Source organism: Plectropomus leopardus, chromosome 10 (genome assembly GCF_008729295.1).
Source record: "Plectropomus leopardus isolate mb chromosome 10, YSFRI_Pleo_2.0, whole genome shotgun sequence".
Lineage (NCBI taxonomy): Eukaryota > Metazoa > Chordata > Actinopteri > Perciformes > Serranidae > Plectropomus > Plectropomus leopardus.
Window position 1 is genome coordinate 32,521,197 of NC_056472.1, and position 18,755 is coordinate 32,539,951.

The window sequence follows — 18,755 nt, forward strand, 5'->3', positions numbered from 1 at the left end:
GACTCAGTATCAGTGGAGCTCTCCGCCTCTGTCCAAGGTGCTGATTTCTCCCCACAGCAGAGACTGAAACTCAGCCACTTCCACTCTGTTTCCACATCCACGTGCAGCGTCCGCCGCATTAACCCTTTGAGACCTGAGTGAATTGACTTGACTTTTTTCAAAAACATGGAAGCCAAGCAACGAGCATTTTGTTAAGGATCCCAAACTTAGCAAGAAATTAATAAAAAGTTACTCATATTAGCCAAACAAATAAAAAAAGAACAAAAACAAAAAAAGGTTAAAAAAAAGAAAAAAGTAAAAGAACAAAAAAAGGAAATTATCTGAACAAAAAGTTTTAAAATAAATCAAAAATATGAATGTAAATTAATATTTCAGATTTTTCTAATAATTATACATTTTGTTTTCTTGGTATTTGTTCTTAGTTATTTGAAATTTTCTAATGATTTTCTCTCTCTTTTTTTTAAGCTATTTTTAGGTCAATTCTTCATCGTCATCTTTTTCTTTTCCTTTTTTTTATATTTTTTTATTTTTTAACAATTTGCAAGCCATTTTGTGCCAAGTTGTTGATTGGGCAAGCTTCAGTGGGTAGAGGAAATTGGGCATTGTTGTATAAGGAACTGTCACCTATTTTAATTAAATGAAACACAAAGAAAAAAAAACCCCACAACAACATCAACAACAATAACAACAAAAGATCATACGTTATGATGCTAGTTTAAATAAAAACGTGCACTGAAATTACGATATAAAAAATGCATAAAGGTAAAAAGTGAATACTGACAGCTGAAAGTGGGTTCATCAGTCAGTGGTGAGAAACACAGATGTGAACCAGGAGGAAACCACTTGAACTTCTGGAGCAGAATGAGGGTGAAGAGGATTTTACCGGCTTCCTGAAGGACGACCTGACAATACATGTTAGCCAGAGACCTTTGAGGGAGACACCTGGGGCCCCATCTTACAGCTCGACTGCCATTGGGAGCTTCAGACCCACACACCTGTCATTTTCACAGCCAGCGGCCACATTGTGTCAGTAGCAAATGTACTCGAGCCCATCTGTGCACCCATGGGCATGTAGGCCTTAAAATGAGGTGTGGTCAGGAGCCTTTTTGGCCTGTTGCTATTTTGAGGCTGCAGAAGGCAGCTGACCAACACGAAGAAAAAACAACAATAAATCAATGATCCCAAAAGTGCCAGTTGATCTACATACAGCCTGGATAAAGCGTATTCCATTACATGTAATTACATCACATACACCATCCCTGTACACACTAGAAAATCAAATGTGTAATCATCCACAGCTGAAAATAGTCCCTAACAATTCACTTTTTTCAATCAACAATTGATGGAAACTACAGTGCACAGATGTTTTCAGAAATCACTGAGCCTTTTTTAAAAAACAACAACAACTAAATAATTCATATTCGTGAGACATTTTTAAAGTTTTAAATATTCAGCAGGAACCAGAGGGTCACAGGGTCGAGAGGTTTTAAAGTTTTGGTCTGTTTTTATGAAGTTTGTTGACAATACAGAAACTATATGAGTATGAGTATCACCAGCCTTATAACTAAAACTGCAGTACCTCTGAGGGGAGGTAGTTGTTCTTTTATTTCCTTGTGGTTGTTTTTAAAAATGAAGACATTAAAAATTAAAGAAGGGTCCTGTATATTTGAGGTTGTTTTTGCTTGACTGACAGCAGTGGTAGTGTGCCTGTGTGCCCCTCTAAGGCCCAAAAAAGGTGATACACAAATCTTGATTTTCTGACCAGTTGTAAACATGAGGCGAATAGAGAATTTCCTTATTGTCATTGTGCTGCTACATACAGAAAAACTCTGACGTACTGCCAGATCAGTGCTCAAATATGCTTTCAGTTGTTTGCCTCCACAAAGAAGTAAAGTTGCAGTTACGGTTTACATCCACGTCTGTCCAGATTCATATGAAGCCATTTAAGTGGACACTTTTTTAAATGTTGCTCCAAAGACATTACATAATGGCAGCACAAAAGATCTCTACAATCACAACAGTTTCAAGGTGGATATCCAAGATTAGTGTCACCAGTTCAGTATCTGACCAAATGTCTGCCCTTCTGTTCCTGAGTGTTTTTGCAGAACGTTATGATGTCACAATGAAGTTGTCCTTTGCTCTTTTGGATGTAAGTTGTCATTACTTCATAATTTTACCCCATTAGATATTTGTGTAAAATCTTATATATTTTTTTAATATATATTTTTGAGTTATAGCCCAAAACATATTTTGTGAGGTCACAGTGACCACTGACCCCAAAAATCTAATCAGTTAATTCTTGAGTCCAAGAGGACGTTTGTGCCAAATTTGAAGAAGTTCCCTGAAGGTGTTCTTGAGATATTGCGTTATGAAAAATGACACAGTTAAGGTCACAGTGACCTTTGACCACCAAAATATAATGAGGTCATCCTTGAGTTCAAGTGGACATTTGTGCCAAATTTGAGAAAAGTCTCTCAGAGCCCTCTTGAGATATTGCATTGAGAAGAATGACACAGTTGAGGTCACAGCGACCTTTGACCGCCAAAATCTAACCATTTTATCCTTGAGTCCAAATGGACGTTTGTGCCAAATTTAAAGAGGTTCCCTCAAGGCATTCTTGAGATATTGCATTAAGAAGAACGAAACAGCTGAGGTCACAGTGACCTTTGATCAACAAAATATAATGAGGTCATCCTTGAGTTCAAGTGGATGTTTGTGCTAAATTTGAGTAAAATCTCCCAGAGTGTACTTGAGATTTTGTATTCCTAAGAATGAGACAGATAAGGTCACAGTGACCCTTGACTGCCTAATCTAACCAGTTTATCCTTGGGTCCAAGTGGACGTTTGTGCCAAATTTGAAGAAATTTCCACAAGGTGTTTGAGGTACTGTGTTCACGTCTCACAGTTGTGTTTTATCGACATTTCGAAAATATCGCTTTACTTTTATGCAAATCTGTATTGGAAACCTGCCTTGTGACTTCTGTGTTTGTGTGTGTGTGTGTGTGTGTGTGTGTGTGTGTGTGTGTGTGTGTGTGGTGACTAAAGCTCCATGAGGGACTGTCAGGACGGCTGTGGCTCCTCTGCCTCTGAATTATTGATAGCCCCGCAGACAGAACTGTACCAATCCCAAGTACCAGACGGACAGACGGAGCGGTTAAACGCGTGAACGCCGATGTCAGACCTTTATCGTGAGTCACAGTCGATGTGACGTAAAGGTCGGACTGAGAACTGGTCTTTGTTGTCCCCAGGATTCCCCTCCGTCTGCCTGAACAGTAAATCGAGGAACCTCTGACATGAATTGACTGCAGTGTGACCGCCAGTCATTATGTGCTGTGCTGAAAGGATAATGATAGGTAGGCTGGGACAAATCAGTGAGAGAGAGAGAGAGAGATGGAGGGGGGACAGAAAACGAGAGAGAAAAGGCAGAGAAGCAACGGGAGTGTGCATCTCGTTATGTGTCCCTGAGACGAGTCCACAGCTCAGAAAAGAGTTTTTTTGACTCAACAACATGTTGTTTTTTTTCTTTTCTATTTTTTACAACTTAGAATTTTTTGGATGTTTTAATTTTTTTTTTTTTTAGTTAATTTTGATTTTTTTTTTTTTCTTTTTTAATAATTTTAATTGTTGGGGTGTTTTTGTTTTTATTTCTTATGATTTTTAGTTTTTGGGGTGTTTTTTTCCTTTTTTATATCTTATTTTTAATTTTGTGTGTGTTTTTTTCATTTTGTAAAATAATTTTGAGCTTGTTTTCTATTTTTTATCATTGATTTTTTTAGTTTTGTGTGTGTGGTTTTTTTTTTTTTTTTTTGAGCTTGTTTTTATTTTTTTTAAATTGTTTTTTATGTTTATAATTTTGAGATTTTTGATGTTTTTCTCTCTTTTCTTTTTTTAAAAAATAACTTTGAGTTTTGGGATATCCTTCTTTTTTTTTGTTTTTTTTGTTTTGTTTTTTTTTTCATATATTTTTGAGGAGCAACAAGAATGTGCATCTCGTTATGTGTCCCTGAGTCGAGTCCACGGCTTAGAAAACATGCTCATTTGCAGTTTATTATTTGACTCGACAACAAGCCGTCTAAGATGGAATAAAATAAAAGACACACAAAGACTGGTGTTGATCTTTGTCCCGGCTCGCAGTCAAAAAGGATTAAAGTTAGCTCGCTGTCTGTTTGTACAGGTTTACAAGTTTTATCAGATTGTATGCCAGAGCTTCATGTCACTCGCAGGATTTGAGATCCTCCGCCGAGAGACGCTTGTGGAATATCAACAAAGCTGCCTCTTATTAAAAGCATCGGTCGTGCTGAAAATTGTTACACGCCGGGGTCGTCTTTGCGCATAACTGCCTCTGCGCCTCTGCTGTGGATTCAAAATTACCGACATCACTCTGCTGAGGTGTGTAAGTGTCGTCTCAGATCTGTCTTTCAAGCAGGACGAGGTGGGTGAATGTGCAAATGGTTAAAGCTGAACAAGGCGATATGTTAATGCGAGGAAGTACACATCTCATCATACTGAAGCACAAAGCGTGGCCGCAATAAGATAAGATCTGGCTTAATGTGCATTTGGGGACACTGAAACTGCTTCCTGAGGACGGAGCTCACAGTATAATTGAGAAGAGTTATAGAGTGGTCGGTATTAGATTTGCTCAACTTGCCCAAATGAAATTCGGGAGTCTGGCAGGTTATTGCAGTACAGGACAATTAAAAACTTGTATACTAAAAGCTCTTCACCCAGAGAAAGTGGACCACGAAGCAGCTTCAGGAGGATTTTTACACCACTCAAACCCCACAGACTCTAAATTTAGGACGAGAGCGCAGTTTACAGTAAACACATTACAGCAAAGCTTTTTTCTGGCTTTGACAATATGACGACAAGTGAATGTGGTAAAGTAGCTTCACTGAAGTATTTTCAGTGTGGAGGAAGCACTGACATCCTTCATTCATCGCCCATAATAAGTACAAAACTATGAAATCTTCCCCCAAATGTTAGTACTTTTTGAATGAATTTAAATTGTATGTCAAATCCATAAAACTTCTAAAAAGGACCAAAAGAACAAAAATTATATGATATCTTGAAACAATTTCCCACCAGAGTAAATGATTAAGTTTAGACTGAATTCCCTTCTTGTATGATAATTGATTTATTATTTATACATTCTGATTTATTTTGATTTATTGATCATTTTTTTCTCCATTTTAAAGAAAACCTGCCTTTTCTTTAAAAAACACCAAAATCTACACAATTTATCACAGACAGAAACTGTAAAAATTAGTTTGACATAGAATTTTTTTCACTGGTCCTTAAAGGTCAAGGCCAAGGTCACATTCATTTATATAGCAAATTTAACCCTTTAGCAGTCATTGTAACCGCATGGCTGACATTTCCTCACTAAAAACTCGGCAAAACCCAATTTGATTTAGTATTTTGATTATATTCTAGTTCTATTCAATTATTTTTTTATTATATTAGATTGACTTTTTTTTACCATATATTTAAAACAGATTTTCTTCATAGATTCATTTTATTTGTAATTTCTTTTTGTTTATGTATTTAATTTTAATGTATTTTGTTTCTTTATTTGTTGCTTTTATTTTCAGATTTCTATCAAATAACAGTCTTTAATTAGATCTATTTTTATTTGATTCTGTTTATTTTTGATTTGTTTATTGCTTGAAGTTACTTTTATTTCCAGATTTCTGTTATATAACTTTGACTTCTGCTCTTTTTACTTGCATTATTGATGCATTTATGTTAACATATTTCATGGTCTTTAATGTTGTGTAATGTTTTGCAAAGGCATTTCTTAGTGTGAGTGGTAAAGGGTTAACAATAACCAAGGCTGACCAAAGTGCTGGACAAAACAAATAGTCATTAGAAATATTCAGAAGTACAACAAAGAAACAAACCTAAAATGCACAAGTAAAAACACACAACAATTAATCACAATTCGAGGGATGAACGGCTCAAAATGAGTCAAAGGCCACAAAAGAAGTGGGTCTTTATCAAAGACTTACAAGACTGATCTAAATTATCCTAAATTTTTGGAGCAGCTACCGCAAAAGCTCAGTCACCTTTTGTTTTTAGACGAGATTTTGGGACAACGTATAGAGACAGAGTGACGGACACTGATGAGCTCAACGAGATATGTGAGGGGCCACAGATTTAGAGTTTTAAAGACAAACAGTAAAATCGTACAGGTAGGCAGTGCAGGGAGGACGCTGTGACGTGACCTCGCTTCTTTGTTTTGGATATAAAATATACAAAATTTCAATTACTTCTCCAAAACCTTTAGGGTATATTTAGTTTTCCAAAACTTTTCCAGGCCTTAAAATTGCTATATGCAAATGACTTTTCCAAGCTTTCATGACCGTATGAACCGTGGACGGTAAAGGTAAATTCAAATTTCAGCATTTTTTTTTGCTTATTTCACATTTCTGCTTGACTGCGTGTGTGCGTGTGTGTGTGTGTGTGTGTGTGTGTGTGTACTGACCAATATCCCAGGAGCCGGGGCTTTCGATCTCCTTGCGGCCGATGAAGTACCAGACGCAGGCCATCCAGTGGGCCAGCAGGGCGAACATGGACATCAGCAGCGTGAGAACCACAGCGCTGTACTGGGAGTAACGCTCCAGCTTCTGCAGCAGCCGCAGCAGCCGCAGCAGCCGCACCGTCTTCAGCAGGTGGACCCCGAAATACTGCACACATGCATAAAAAACTACATTATACATGCGTACATAGTACGTGAAGTGTCATTTTTCATACTCAAGGACCTAAATGACTAATTATTCTTTATTTCTTTCATCATGTGATATTAATGATTTGTCAGCGTGGTTGACAGTTAATCTGAAAGATGGATCTTTAATTTGGTCTTCAAGTGAAATGAAACATTCTTCAACTCGAAATTAATATTTAAATCTTAACATTCATTTTGCATACATGTGTAGTGATTTAGCCGCAGTTTGAGTCGTCTTTCGTATTCTGAGCATGGAAACACAAATTAATGAGACCTGCGGTGTGTGTGTGTGTGTGTGTGTGTGTGTGTGTGTGTGTGTGTGTGTGTGTGTGCGCGCCATTCGTTTGTCTGATGAGCGTCAGTTTAAAATGTTCATCTAATAGACTCGCAAGGGAGCCGACGACATTGTGCATTCATTTTCTCTTTCTCCTAATTTGGCTTATTGCCACGGGAGTGTTCGTGTGGATAATGAATGCAGGAGACGGAGTGTGCGTCCAAATTCAAGTGCTTTTGTTTCCAGGAAAAAAAAAACAAAGGATTTGATTTGTTTACGTAAACACACACACACACACACACACACACACACACACACACACACACACACACACACACACACAGAGGAGACTCACCACGCTGACGTTGAAAGCGTACAGCAGGTCAAAGGGCAGGGCGGCGATGAGGTCGACAAAGAGCCAGGTGGTGACGTAGTGGACGCAGATGGAGCGGGCGTCGTACACGACCTGACCCGACGTGCTCACAAAGGTGGTTCGAAAGTTCAGCAGTATGTCTGCGGAGGACGACAGGACGCACGTGTCACTGACGAAACACCGCCGCACCATGACGGAGAACATCAGGAACTCTGAGGTACTTGTACTTGTACTGAGTATTTTCTCTTTAAGTCACTTAATACTTCTACTCTACTACATCTCCAGAGGGAAATATTGGACTTTTTTACTTCACTGCATTTATCTGACAGCTCTAGTTTCTTTACACATGAAGATTTTGTATAAAGACTGCAATGATTAGTTGATTAATCAATCAGTAAATTCACAGAAAATAAATTGCAAACTATTTTGTTAGACATTTAAGTATTTCCCTTTTTTCTATTGTTAAGTGTTCTATTTTTAAAAAAAATAATTTTAAGTTTTGGGATGTTTATTTATTTATTTATTTATAACTATTTTTCAGTTGTTTTTCAGGTCTTTTTTTTTCTCTTTTTTTAAATATAATTTTTAGCTTTCTGGTGTTTTTTTTTTTTAATACTTTTAAGTTTTTGGTGTGTGTTTTTTTCTTTTGTAAAATAATTTTGAGCTTGCTTTTTATTTCTTTTTTTATGTTTATATTTTTGAGATTTTTATTTATCTTTTTTTAAAATAATTTTGAGTTTAGGGGGTATCCCTCTATTTTTTTTTTTTTTTTTTATAATTTTCAGTTTTTCTTTATATATATATATGAGCTTTTTAAAATATTATTTAAGTTTTTTAAGGGGTGTTTTCTTTCTTTCTTTCTTTTTAAAAAAAATATTTTTCTGCATTTGATACTTGACCTTCAAAAATACCTGTTCCTTAATTTACTTATTAACTTTTACGAAAGTAACATTTTCTATGCATGACTTTTTACTCATAGCAGAGTGTTTTCACAGTGTGATATTAGTACTTTAACTTAAGTAAAGCATCTGAATATTTCCTCCATCACTAAAAAGCAGCTTATGAACAAAAATTGAACAAATCATCCAAAGCCTGATGCTACATGTCAGCTCTTCTCCCGTCATTCTGCGAGCGTACATGTTAACAAACAGGACGCCCATTAGTTCTAACTAACAGGATATCCTTTGAGTGCGGGCAGCTCGTATAATTTCATTGCAGAAGTTTGCTGATGGAGGGCTCGTGTTCGCTCTTTTTCCATTACGGCAAATTGTCCATTGAAGAGCTTTGGTACGACTCTCCTACAGTTAGATGGTCAACAGCGGGGACAAAGAGGCCCGTTGTTTTTCTAGGAAATGAGTTAGCAATGAGACGTAATGGTCTGTTGTGAATGGCTCATATCCTTTCACTGCTGCGTGTGCATCATTAAAAACTTCAGCTGAACTTTTATCGTGACTGATGAGCCTCTCAGAGACGGCTGTTTTATCGGCTTCCAGTCAGAGGCGGTTAATACATCGATGAGCGATCACCACGTCTTGTTAATTACAGAAGAGAGCGCTGGTGTTTGATGAAAGAACGGCGTGTCCTCTAGAAGAACTTTATTTGTCTTGACAGGAAATAATTTTTCTCTACACTTAAACCAGTATATAAGTATTTCACAGATATAAAAAATCCTCACATAAAACTTTGTTTACTGAGTTTTTCAGGTGTTTTTTAATTTAATAATTTGGAGATTTGGGGTATTTTTTCTTTATTTATTTTTTTTATATAATTTTGAGTTTTTTGGTGTTCTTTTTCTTTTTTTTTCTTCAATATTTTTGAATTTTGGGGTGTGTTTACTGTCTTTTTTTTAATTCTGAGTTTGATTTTTTCTTCTTTTTTTTTTCTTTTATAATTTTTGATCTTATCTTTTTCTTTTTTTTTGAATAATTTTGAGTTTTGTTTTGTTCTTTTTTTCTTCTTTTTTACTGTTATTTTTAAGGTAATTTTTTAAAATTATTTTAATGTTTTTTACAGTGTGTTTTCTGTCTTTTTAAAATTAATTTTCTGCATTAATACTTTAAGCACATGAATTTTCCTACTATTACTTAAGCTACATTTTCAATGCCTGAAGAGCCAGTGAAACATTGCCAAAGATGATTTTTTAGGCATTAACTGTGAAAAAGGGGATATCTCTGCACAGGTTATATGGAGGGAAGTTTACCACAGTTTTTCTGCACACACTGCCCTCATTGTTTTGACACAAAGCTGGTTGAAAATTGGCAAAGTTTCCCTTTAAGGGAATTTTTCACTTCAAAGTTTCCTTCACAAATTCAACATAACACAGGGTGAGTAATTGATATAAAAATGATCATTTTGCTTTAGTGAACGCAGCACGCCCTCACCTAAAATAAACAGGATCTCTACGAGGATGTCGCTGACGCTGGGCGGGCTTCGCGGCGCGGTGCTGCTCCCCTCGTCCCGCCCTCCCACCACCGTGAAACACACGTTATAGGGCACGGTGACGGCCACGTAGAAGGTCGCCAGCAGGATCAACCAATCCCAGCCGGCCTTGAAGGTACCGTAGTGGAGCAGGATGAAGCGAGACTTCTGGATGGCTGCTACCTTGTACTCGGGGATCGGAGGCTTTTCTCCGAACATGTTCTGGATTCAACGACAGAAAGAGAAGTTAACGTCTTACAGGTGCGTCTCAAAAAATCATAATATCGTGAAAAAGTTACATTTTCTTCAAAATTTAATTCAAAAGGTAAACTTTCATGTATTGTGTATTCATTAGACATAAATTAAAAAATTTCAAGCCTTTTTTAAATTTAATTTTGATGATTCTGGCTTCTAGCTCACGAGAATCAGAAATCCAGTATCTCAGATTATTAGATTGTTTCCTAAAATCATTCAAAAAGTGATTTTCAGTACAGAAATGTCCAACTTCTGAAAAGTTTGTTCAGTCATATACTGAGGCTACTTTAAAAGTTGCCTTCAGCTTGTCTGTATTTTTGGATTGAGTGTTTTTTCAGTATTTTGAGGGGAAAAAAAAGCTACAGCTAAAAAAATAAAAAAAAAAAATTTTATATATATATATATATATATATGTAGCTAAAAAAACACATTTTAACCCACATCTCTTGCGGGACACACTGACACTTGAGTCCTCTCATTTTCAACCGTTTTCCACACTTCAGGAAACGGGAAAAACTTCAAAAGCCAGGCGGTCGAGTGGAGTTTTTAATGTTCAGAGGACGGCATATCAGCAGCAGAGGAGCTTGAGGGAGACATTTTTGACATCCAGCACCCATTTTTGGATTTAAAGTGACTTGTAAACTCGAATTCTTAAATGTTAGTCATTGACACATTCAAGGAAGGGTCAACAAAGATTATTTTTCATTTGCACACATGCATAAGCACAAAAACAATGTATAACCACTTAAACTCATGCACAGTACTTTAATGTAGCAGAACAACAGTTATAAACGTATAAATATATTATACGTATAAAATGATTCACAGCAGACTTTGAGTTTTCCCCTCGATGTAACTGTGCAGCCATAAAAACATAAAAAACAGCACCTCACTCTCTTTAACTGTGTTATATTGCAGAGTTTTGGAAAAAGCAGACACAGATTATGACAAACACTGTGGGAAATGTTTTTCATAACTTAAGGAGACATTTAAAGAAGAAAATTGGGGACATTAGTTTCAAATGGATAATTAGCTTGCACATATACAGTCCTGTCACTGAGGGAACAGAGAGGTTCGGATTTTCACAAAGATTTTATGTCCTCATTAATCATAAAGTTGCTGTGTTTCCTGCTCGAGGACACTGCTGATTGTCTTTTTTGTTTAGGACCCACAAGTATCTGTGTAGCATCCATGTTAAATCTGGTTGACTTGTCCAAAAAACATTAGCGCTAGTGGTGGAGTGGATTTTGGATTTTTTATTTTTTTATTTTTTTTATTGTCTGTCTTTCTTTTTTTCCCCTAAATGGCGGGTGATTTTTTTTCTTCTTTTTATATATATATATATATATATATATATATACTGTATATATATATACATATATATATTCAGTTTTTCATTTGTTTTTCTAGTTTTTCTTTTACTATTTTTGAAAAAATAATTCGCTATTTATTCATTTGTTTTTCTAGTTTTTAATGTTTTGTTTTTTTAAAGTATTTTTTAAAATAAATTTAATTTTTTAGTACGTTGCTTGCTTATTTTTATTTTTTCCTACTTCCTTCTTTAGTTACTTTGAAATGAATTTTTGCATAAAAAACATTAATTTTTTGTAACATACATTAAATTACCAAACATTTTATACAAGTTCAGCTGCAACAATTATTTGATTAATCAGTCAGTTTGCAGTAATTTTAACATTTAAGCAGTTTTTAATTAAGAAAATAAATATTTCCAGATTTGGGGGCTATTTTTTCTTTTCTTTTTGTATAAAATTTTTTTATTTTTTGTCTTTTTAAATTTTTTTTTATAATTTCAACTTACAGTCTGCACACAGCATGTCTGAGGAAAAAAGACCGAACAAATGGAGGAGGGCAATATTTAATGTCTCTGATTGGGCTGAAGTGATTCCACCTGAGGGGGGCGTGTCCTTCACCAGCAGGAGCGCTTCACCTGTTTTTCTCCTTCCCAGGTGAGGTCATGTGATACCTGCACGGAGGCTTCTGTTTTGAGTTTTTTGGTCATTTTTTGTTATTTATTTAGTTATTCTTTAAAATAATTTTTCATTTTTTTAATCTTTTCTTTTTTCTTTTTTTTGGGGTGTTGTTACTATTCTTTTTCTTTTTTTTGTTCTTTTAATACTATAAGTACATATTCATGGTTATACTTTGCTTTATTGCAGTTTTCAATGCAGGAATTTAACTTGCAACACATTGTGTAATTAGTACTTTTACCTAAATAAAGGATCTGAAAACCGATTTTGCTCCTCCCTGCAGCACATGCACGCCTTTTCCTTCTCCGTCCTTTCACCTGTTCAGACTCAGAGTTTGCAAATCAGCTGTGTCGAAGCTGAAAACCTTTGTAGGCCTTCTTTTTTTCTACTTTTGTCACACTTTCAGGATGCAAACTGCACAGGTCTGCATGTTTGTTTTATCACTGACATCAGCGAAACGCACAACTCTTTTTACCCCAAAGTCAAACAGCAGCGCGCACACTCCAGATGACCTTCATACCATCTGTCAGGCTGCCCGCCGAAGCTGCGGCAGCACATCCACAACACGACGCCGGGCCGCGTTGTTCGGTTTGAGAAATAACTTGGGAAACAATTAAACTTCTTTTTACTGTAAAGGAGGAATAACTTTTATTCCATCTGGATGAAAGAGTCTTTGAAGAATCTGGAAACATCTTCAAAACAGATTGTTTGTTGTTGAACAACCTGTAGGGGTTTTAGAGTACTATTTTTGTCCTTACCTCTGTGACTTCATCAGCACAAAAGTCTCTACAGTAAAAATAATGATTTTGTGTGAGGCGGTGTGGGGCTAGTTTGGCATGCAACACATCTTCTGGCAACTAAACTTCTTTTGACTCCAAAAAGATGATGAATGTGTGTGAGCACAAAGTCAGTCCAGACTTTCAGGGAGTGAGACGAAACCCTTTTTGCAGAGGTGAAGCAGCTGCAGAGACACTTACATTGTTGATCTTCAGCTTGCTCTTGTCTTGTTTCTGCAGGTGTCCCGACAGGTGATAGAGAACAGCTCTGCTGCGGCGCCGGTTTGCATTGAAGCCTGGAGGGCGGGTTACCTGATGCACCTCCAGACCCGTCTCCTCATCTGTGGAGGAGATGGAAACACGCTGAGCCACAATCCAATCTGCACCGCAGGGTGAGTTTAAACCGAGCTGTGTGGACTGAAACTCTCTGAGCGCAGAGGTGCAGCTTTAACAGCTGTCTCTAATGAGTCAGAGAAGGTAAAAAAATCGCCTGTACCAAACCAGTGAAACTCAACTTACAGCCCGCCGTCCAAATATGGCTCCCAATATTTCTAATTCCCCATAAAAATAAAGGGATTCACACTGGAGATTGTTTTTGTACTTTTAGTTTACATAAGGTGCCACAGTGTAGCATCAAAATAAAGCTTCACAGAGGTCCTAAAATCCTAGAAATGTCCTAAATTCCAAGATAGTCCTAAAATCTTAGCAATTTCCTAAATTCCTAGAAATGTCCTTCACTCCTACAAATGTCCTAAAATCTAAAAAATGTCCTAAAATCAGAGAAATGTGCTAAAATCTTAGAAATGTCCTAAAATCCTAGAAATGTCTTTAAATTTCAGACATGTAGAAACTTCCTAAAATCCTAGAAAAAGCAGAGCTATCGTCAAATCTGAAAAATGTCCTAAAATCCTAAAAATGTTCTAAAATACTAAAAACAGGGTGTTCTTTAGGTGGACCTCATTGATCTGGGCTGAGATCCAGATCTGTATTTGTCACCTTTTTTGTCATTTAATCAATAACGAAAGATAAGATCAGGAAATGGACACAAAGAAGTACAGCAGGTAGATTAAGGAGTTTTTTTTGTTAACCCATCATCAAGATGTAAACTTTATTTTTTGCTCTCTCCGTTTCCATTTTAAATTTCTGACTATGATTGTTCATGATGTTTGGAAACCCCTGTAACTAACTCTTTCATATTCAGAGATTAATTTAATTTGTCCATCGTTTCTCGGATGCGTCTCAAACAGTTCAGATGGTGCAGCTCGGAGAAACGAACCACGGACTCCGTCTTTCTGTGTTTCGCTGCTGCACACAGATCCATTACTACCAGCAGACGTGTGGCGTAAACAAGGTGTGTATTTCCCGTCTGACGGTCCATAAAGCGTCTGCACCAGCACCTGTTTTGACAGATGTACAAAGGAGCAGAGCTGGTTGTGCTGCAGCGTGAATCTGTAGGAGATTTTCAAGGAAACCTTAAACAGGATGAACTCTGCACATTGTGCTTCCAAAGATAAACGAATGTCTGCCGAACGGCCGTTTTTGGTACTTTAAAAGACAAAAAGACAGCAAAAACAGCTTTTCTGTCTGCATTATCAAATCAAACTGCTCCTTTCCTTCATATCTAATAGCTTTTTGGTTTACAGCAGCAGATTGTGCGCGCTGTTATCCTACAAACGAGGTGATAACAGCGTCCCTCTCCGCTCTTGAAGTACAGCTATAAACACTTTTGCTGTTAGAGCACCTTAAGGATAATGGTTAGACATTTTGGAAAACACACTTCTTTGCTCCCTCGCAGGGAATTATCAGAAAAGATCGATACCATAATCAGGACTCCACAAAGCTACAGGTCCCACCAAGGTAAAGTCTGGCCCATAATCCCCTGCAAAACATCAAATTTTGCTTTGTTGCACGACTTAAACCAGGGCTTACACCTTCAGCTCGGCTGGTCGATAATCACTGGTGTTACTTTAATAACGCCAAAGCATCTTTTTCCAGCTAGAAATGCCAGACTCTCCTCTGAAAACGCCTGACCGGGAGAGCATTTCAGGTGCAGCTCTTTTTCTCAGCTGAGAGGCTTCTCTTTCGTCTGGTTGCTATGATACCAAACATCCGGGAAAGTAAAAATGCCGAAACAAAGTACTCGAATTATTATTATTATTTTGGATGTCAGAAACTACCCTTAAATAAAAAAAAAGGTTTATTTATTTTTCCTTTTTTGACAACTTTTTTTTATTAGCCTGGATATCATCAACTACTTTTTTTTCTGGATATCAGTGCCTACTTTAATTTAATTTAATTTAATAAATTTTTTTTCTAATTAGCCTGGATATAAGTGACTACTTTTCTTTGTTTATTATTAGCCTGGATATCAGCAACTCCTCTTTTTTTCTTGATAACAGCGACTACTTCTCTTTTTTCCTGAATATCAGAAACTACTGCTTTATTAGCCTGGATATCAGCAACTACTTTTTACAAAAAACTGTGAATAAAAAATGCGATTAATCATGATCCACTATTGAAATTCTGCAGTAAAAAAATCACTGTCTGACAGACCTACAGAGCCAGGCTAGCTGTTTCCCTCTGTTTCCAGTCTTTGTGCTAAGCTAAGCTATCTCGCTCCTGCTTGCAGCTTCATATTCAGCATACAGGATAGTTTTTATTCTCATCTTTCCAAAATGTCAAACTACTCCTCTAAGGGGGGCATAAATACACTGGGACACACTGAGATAACAGCAGTGTGACTCGTAGAGACGCTCTAACGGCGTTTAACTAAATTCACGTGTAGAGAGATGCTGCCTGTTTCACCTGCGACTGCTCCACGTGTGTTTTCTTTTGGCAGATAAGTGACTGTAATATAAAGAAGTAGATGGCATTTACACGCCTCAGGGCAGAGTCCTCTATCACACTGTGATTACTGATAGTGCTGCTTTTAAAATACACTGTGTTTCCTGGAGGAGCCTGTGTGTGCTAGTGGGAAAATGGGTTGGCTTTACATTTTAAATTATTAACACAGTCAATTAAAACAGTGTGCATATATACAGTAAATGTGTGTGTTTGTGTGTGAGGACGTTGAAACGCAGTGACACTCAAGTTATGGCCCTCGGGCCAAATCTGACCCTCGATAAGAGTGCTGGCTGGCCCACAAACCATTTTCTAATTCACAGTAAAAATAAAGAGATTCGCACTGAGAATTGTTTTTGTACAAATGTTCTAAAATCCTAGAAAAATCTTAAATTTCTAAAAATGTTCTAAAATCCTGCAAACATCCTGACATCCCTGAAATGTCCAAAAATCCTAGAAACATCTTTAAATCCTTAAAAAAAATCCTAGAAACATCTCAACATCCTAGAAATGTCCTAAAATCCTACAAACGTCCTAAAATCCTAGAAACAGCTTAAATTCCTGGAAACGTTCTTAAATCCTAGAAACATCGTTACATCCTAGAAAATGTCATAAAATCCTAGATTAGGATTAGAATCCTAGATTGTTTTTAAAGGTACTTTTTGTGAGTGTTTAGGCACAATTAAGACTCTCTTTGATATATTTTTCCCCGTTGGTGTGTTCTGTGTCTTTTTCTGTCACTCCTCCGTCTCACAAACCGAATGTGCGTTTTGGAAAGCCACATCACGCTGCGTTAAGTGCCAAAAGTGAGCCGCTCAACCAGTCAGCAGACTCCCGCCGAGCCGGAGCACGAGCAGGTCAGAAAAGATCACATCAGAAATGTCAGTCTTTTTTATATTTACCTTTTTTTTCTCCTTTTTCGTTTTGCTCTCACATCCAGAGCTGCTTAATTTAGCAGAAAAGTTGCGTTTATGGTTACAGTTGTGTTGAATCAGAAACAGAAGCCATTTACTTTCTCTTTTGTCTCTCTTGTCTTCCCTTCCCGTCTACTTTGTCGTTTGTCCTCTGTCCCCTGTGGTGTGAACGGCACTCTCAGTCTGGTAGCTTGAATTTGAAATGTCATAACTCACGCGTCGCGTAAAACACAGCCACATTATGTGAAAGCAGGCTTCAATCATTTCGGCTGCACGGCGATGAGATATTCATCCAAAAGAGAGCATTTTGTGCAAGTGGGGGAAAATTGGCTAAGTAATTTCAAGCAGGTGCTCTTCCCGACCAGGAAGCACTACAGACAGCAGCTCTGCAAGCCAATCTAAAAAAGAAAAAAGAAAAAACTAAAATTTTAAACACCCCACTTCATCTCGAGAGTCTTGATTACTCTGCCTCTCTCCCCGTCTCTCCGCACATCCTCTGTATGAACTCAGCGGGCGACAGGATCTGGAAAGTTTAAAAGTTGGATTTGAATGTGAGTAATAACTGTGTATTCAGTGTTTGCAGGTTTGCAAAAATATTGAATGCAGAGTGTTTTGAACACGGCGATTCAAGACGTTCCCCTCCGACTCGACACACACCTCTGAGATCTGCTCTTTCAGCTTTTGCACGCTGGGATTTTTGTTTTCACTTGAGGACGAGAAACAGTTTGAAACACCCCAAACAACTCCGGGCTGACGGAGGGTCACTGATGGAGTGAGCTCCGAGAGAAATACGACCGAGCAGCCTTCTACGTTTTTATTGGTCGGGTAGCTGAACTGACTTTTAGAGCACAAAAAAGTACTAAAGGAGGGCGGTTAACCTGCTCAGGGCTCCTGCAGGTGCAGTTTCCTGGCAGGTTATATGTTTTATTGTAGCCCTGCAGGTCAAAAGCTCGTCTTTTAAAGTGCAAATAATTTATTTTAACTATGTAAGTCAAAAAATTAAATAGACTACGATCAACAAGTCCTCCAAATCTGAAGGCAAGATACTGTTTGTCCATATCATGACACACAAAACAGGTTTCTATTACAGATTTGTGCAACACTTAAGCGATATTTAAAAAAAATGCCCATAAAACACAACTGCCAGATGACTGTTTCCACTGTGTTTCCAAACATTAGCAGGTTTATTTCTATTGAGCTGCTGCACTACCGGACATTATTTACAATCGCAGGCGGCGTAGGCATGTTATGCAGCTATAATGGAGAGGCAAGCCCAAAAATCAGCAAGAAATTAGTAAAAAGTGGCAAAAGAATTACCTGAAAATAATTAAACATGATTTAACATTAGTATTTTTTTCTTTTCTTTTCTTTTTTTTTATAAGTGAGAGAATTATAAATCTAGTTTTATGGACATCATTTTTTCGGTCACATTTAATTATCCCATTCAATTGATTTTTAAATAATTTTCTTGTCACCTTGTACTTATTGTATTTTATTATTGTACTTATTTCTCACCAAGTTGCTCATTATGTTTTTGAAAGAAACTGAACATTTTTTTCTTCGGTTTCAGAAGTTTAAATGCAAGTAAAAGGCGTCTGAAAGCAGCAAGAAAACTGATGTACATCCAGGTATTAAAAGGTAAACGGGCTGAAAACAGTCGGTGTCATTTTGGCGTTTTTTTGTAACAAAAAATAACAATGTTAGGGTTCAGAAAAAATACAAAATTGGCTAAAAAGAGCATTTTTTCAAAGTTGGGGGAACTTTGTTGTAATAACTTGTGGTCATGCTCAATAAAAAAAACAATTCTTACTAGGATTATTGAACACTTGTTAAAAAATATTTCAAGTTGTCTTTTTATTTCTGAAAACCTAAATGTCCCGTCCAGCAATGAATTCCTGACCGCCTCTAATTAACTCGTAACAACGCCTGCTAATTTCCATAGTGACCAAGTATCTGCATTATGACGAGCTGTGCGTCATCTGTCACAGTGTTTACAGTTCGCCACATGCATTTTATGAGAGGCATCGGTTATTATTTATGGAATAATATTCAAATTGACAGACACACTTATTTAATCAGGGTTTGATTTGCACTGGGAGAAGAGGCAGGACGAAAGAAAGGGATGAAAATTACTAATCAGCTCTTAATTGCCGTTTGCTTGGAATTACAATAACTGCAGTGGCACTTAATAG

The 18,755-nt window shown here is 37.0% G+C and overlaps 1 protein-coding gene across 1 annotated transcript in view; it reads right to left on the reverse strand.

Annotated features, from left to right (window-relative positions):
* Positions 1 to 18,755, reverse strand: part of kcnh3 (potassium voltage-gated channel, subfamily H (eag-related), member 3) — a 161,127-nt gene that overhangs the window by 29,249 nt on the left and 113,123 nt on the right. Inside the window, 4 exon segments of the mRNA XM_042495056.1 lie at positions 6,485 to 6,686; positions 7,354 to 7,511; positions 9,753 to 10,011; positions 13,010 to 13,149. Coding sequence (XP_042350990.1) covers positions 6,485 to 6,686; positions 7,354 to 7,511; positions 9,753 to 10,011; positions 13,010 to 13,149 — 759 coding nt within the window.